This window comes from Sander vitreus, unplaced genomic scaffold, assembly GCF_031162955.1.
Source record: "Sander vitreus isolate 19-12246 unplaced genomic scaffold, sanVit1 ctg402_0, whole genome shotgun sequence".
NCBI lineage: Eukaryota > Metazoa > Chordata > Actinopteri > Perciformes > Percidae > Sander > Sander vitreus.
Window position 1 is genome coordinate 11,742 of NW_027595527.1, and position 3,259 is coordinate 15,000.

Sequence of the window (3,259 nt, forward strand, 5' to 3'; positions counted from 1 at the left end):
TGTCTCTCTCTCTCTCTCTGTCTCTCTCTCTCTCTCTCTGTCTCTCTCTCTCTCTGCTCTCTCTCTCTCTGTCTCTCTCTCTCTCTCTCTGTCTCTCTCTCTCTCTCTCTCTCTCTCTCTCTCTCTCTCTGTCTCTCTCTCTCTCTCTCTCTCTCTCTCTCTCTGTCTCTCTCTCTCTCTCTCTCTCTCTCTCTGTCTCTCTCTCTGTCTCTCTCTCTCTCTCTCTCTCTCTCTCTCTCTCTCTCTGTCTCTCTCTCTCTCTCTCTGTCTCTCTCTCTCTCTGTCTCTCTGCTCTCTCTCTGTCTCTCTCTCTCTCTCTCTCTCTGTCTCTCTCTCTCTCTCTCTCTCTCTCTCTCTGTCTCTCTGTCTCTCTCTCTCTCTCTCTCTCTCTCTCTCTGTCTCTCTCTCTCTCTCTCTCTCTGTCTCTCTCTCTCTCTCTGCTCTCTCTCTCTGTCTCTCTCTCTCTCTCTCTCTCTCTCTCTCTCTCTGTCTCTCTCTGTCTCTCTCTCTCTCTCTGTCTCTCTCTCTCTCTCTCTCTGTCTCTCTCTTCTCTCTGTCTCTCTCTGCTCTCTCTCTCTCTCTGTCTCTCTCTCTCTCTCTCTCTCTCTCTGTGTCTCTCTCTGTCTCTCTCTCTCTCTGTCTCTCTCTCTCTGTGTCTCTCTCTCTCTCTCTCTCTCTCTCTCTCTCTCTCTCTCTCTCTCTCTCTCTCTCTCTCTCTCTCTCTCTCTCTCTCTCTCTCGTGCCCCCCTAACGTCTCGCGCCCCCTGTGACGTCAGTGGCAGCTCTGTAAACGGAGTCAGTCTCTCTCCGGTCTGAGAGAAACAAGGAGAGGAAAAAGAAACGGGAGAAACGGGAGAGCCTGAATCCGTCAGCTGTCTTTCTCTCTGTCAGCCTGTCTGTCTGTCAGCCTGTCTGTCTGTGTCTCTAACCTGTCTGCCTGCCTGCCTGCCTGCCTGTCTGTCTGAGTGAGAGAGCGACAGACAGGAAACAGCAGCAGAAAGAGAAGAAGGAGCAGAAGAAGTTTTCCCTCCTCGCTCCGGAGGGTCTCAACATGGAGCGGACAGCAACTTTCCTCGCGCTGCTTTCTCTGGGACTAACGGGCGCGCGGACGGACACCTTCAAAGGTAAGACACCGGGGGACACCGGGGGACACCGTGGGACACCGGGGGGGGCACACAGGGGGGGGGGGGGGGGGCATGGGAGTTGTTTCTGTGTCGGCATCCAAGTTTCCAGCTGGAAAATCTCCTCCCTCTCTCCGCTCCTCTCTCCGCTCCCCTCTCCGCTTCCCTTTCCGCTCCTCTCTCCTCCCTCTCTCAGCTCCCCTCTCCGCTTCCCTCTCCGCTCCCCTTTCCGCTTCCCCCTCTCCGCTTCCCTCTCCGCTTCCCTCTCCGCTTCCCTCTCTCCGCTTCCATCTCTCCGCTCCTCTCTCCGCTTCCTCTCTCCGCTCCTCTCTCCGCTCCCCTCTCCGTTTCCCTCTCCGCTCCCTCTCCGCTTCCCCCTCTCCGCTTCCATCTCTCCGCTCCCCTCTCCGCTCCTCTCTCCGCTCCCTTCTCCGCTCCCCTCTCCGCTTCCCTCTCCGCTCCTCTCTCCGCTCCTTGCTGTTCTGTTCTGTCACTTTTTCAGCTGATCTCAGCGCAGAAAACTTTTAAAGCTGCGTCAAGAATACTGCAAAGAAATACCGCAAATACAGCTGCAAATACTGCAAAGAAATACCGCTAATACAGCCGCAAATACTGCAAAGAAATACCGCAAATACAGCCGCAAATACTGCAAAGAAATACCGTAAATACGCCATAAATATTGCCGAGATATACGGCAATTATTGCCAAGAAACACTGCCAATAAGTACTCCAAGTATAGCTGCAAATAGTGCCGAGAAATAGGCTACTCCGCACCGCAAATACGTGCAAGAAATACTTTAAATACTGCCACAAATACTGTGAATAAATCCTAGCAGCAGCAGTTCTGACATATCTTCTACATTCAGCTGCTGGTCCAGAAACCTGAGTCCAGTTTCAGTTTGTAGTTGTACCCAACAGAACCACATTAGAACCCGGTAGAACCCGGTAGAACAGAGTTAGTAGAGTGAGTAGAGATGCATGAACAACAATCGATGACTGTATCTCATCATGTAAATCCGTGTGTTGAAGTCCATTACAATTCTGACCGTTTTTATGAAAACCATCGTTATGGATCAGACGGTTCTGGTTTCCGTCTCCAGTCGGAGATGTCATGTTCATGTAGCTGCAGCTGCTTCATACGGGCAGATTTCATCCGTAGAGTAGAACAGAATCCCACTCTACTGGGTCTGGAAGCTGCTGCGCTTTCTGATGATCAATAAAGATCCATAATGGTTCATAAGGACGAAACGGTCAGAATCCTAATGGAGTTCAATACTGTGATTTACATGATGAAATCAAATCTGCTCCGTCTCTACTGACACTACTGTCTGTTATACTGACTGTAGTGTGTGTGTGTGTGTGTGTGTGTGTGTGTGTCTGTGTGTGTGTGTGTGTGTCCCTGTGTGTGTGTGTGTGTGTGTGTGTATGTGTATGTGTGTGTGTGTGCATGCATGTGTGTGTATGTGTATATGTGTGTGTGTGTGTGTGTGTGCGCGTTGTGTGTGTGTGTCTCTGTGCGTGCATGCGTGTGTGTCTATGTGCGTGCATGTATGTGTGTGTGTGTGTGTGTGTGTATGTCCCTGTGTGTGTGTGTGTGTGTGTGCGTTGTGTGTGCGCGTTGTGTGTGCGCGTTTTCCTTTCCCTCTTTTATATTTCTCTCTGATGGATGTTATATTGTTGTTAGTCTCTCATGTCCAGACCTTCCTCCACAGTGCTGCAGAGGAGGGTCTGTCTAGTCCTCACAGCATTCCTGGATGGGAGCAAAACCTGCTCTGGTTGATTAGCATTTCTTTAAACCAATCACAATCATGGTGGGCGGGGCTAAGCTCCGGACGGAGCCACGGTGCCTCTGCTAAATAGTCTCAGGAAGGAACTGGTTTTGGTGGAACATGTGGACGTTCAAAAGTGGTTTTAGGGTCCCCATGGAAACGCTTTTTGGTGTAAACACGTTTTGGCCGATCGTCCAAACGAATCCTCTAAACTGCCTGAAGACTTTTTTGAAACCTGGTCCCAGGGTGAAAAAAGTCAAAAACGCCCCCCAGCGACTTGCATATCGATGATGTCATCGCCCCAGCCCTCGACCTCTTACCCCGCGACCACGTCTCACAACAACAACGGCGGACGACATGCTTGTGTTC

General features: G+C 51.0%; 1 protein-coding gene across 1 annotated transcript in view; it reads left to right on the forward strand.

The window, feature by feature from the left end:
- Positions 1-785: 785 nt before the first annotated feature.
- Positions 786-3,259, forward strand: part of ptprma (protein tyrosine phosphatase receptor type Ma) — a gene marked incomplete at its 3' end in the record, with an annotated part of 58,097 nt that continues 55,623 nt past the window's right edge. Inside the window, exon 1 of the mRNA XM_078245185.1 lies at positions 786-1,124. Coding sequence (XP_078101311.1) covers positions 1,052-1,124 — 73 coding nt within the window. The remainder of the gene's footprint in view (positions 1,125-3,259) is intronic.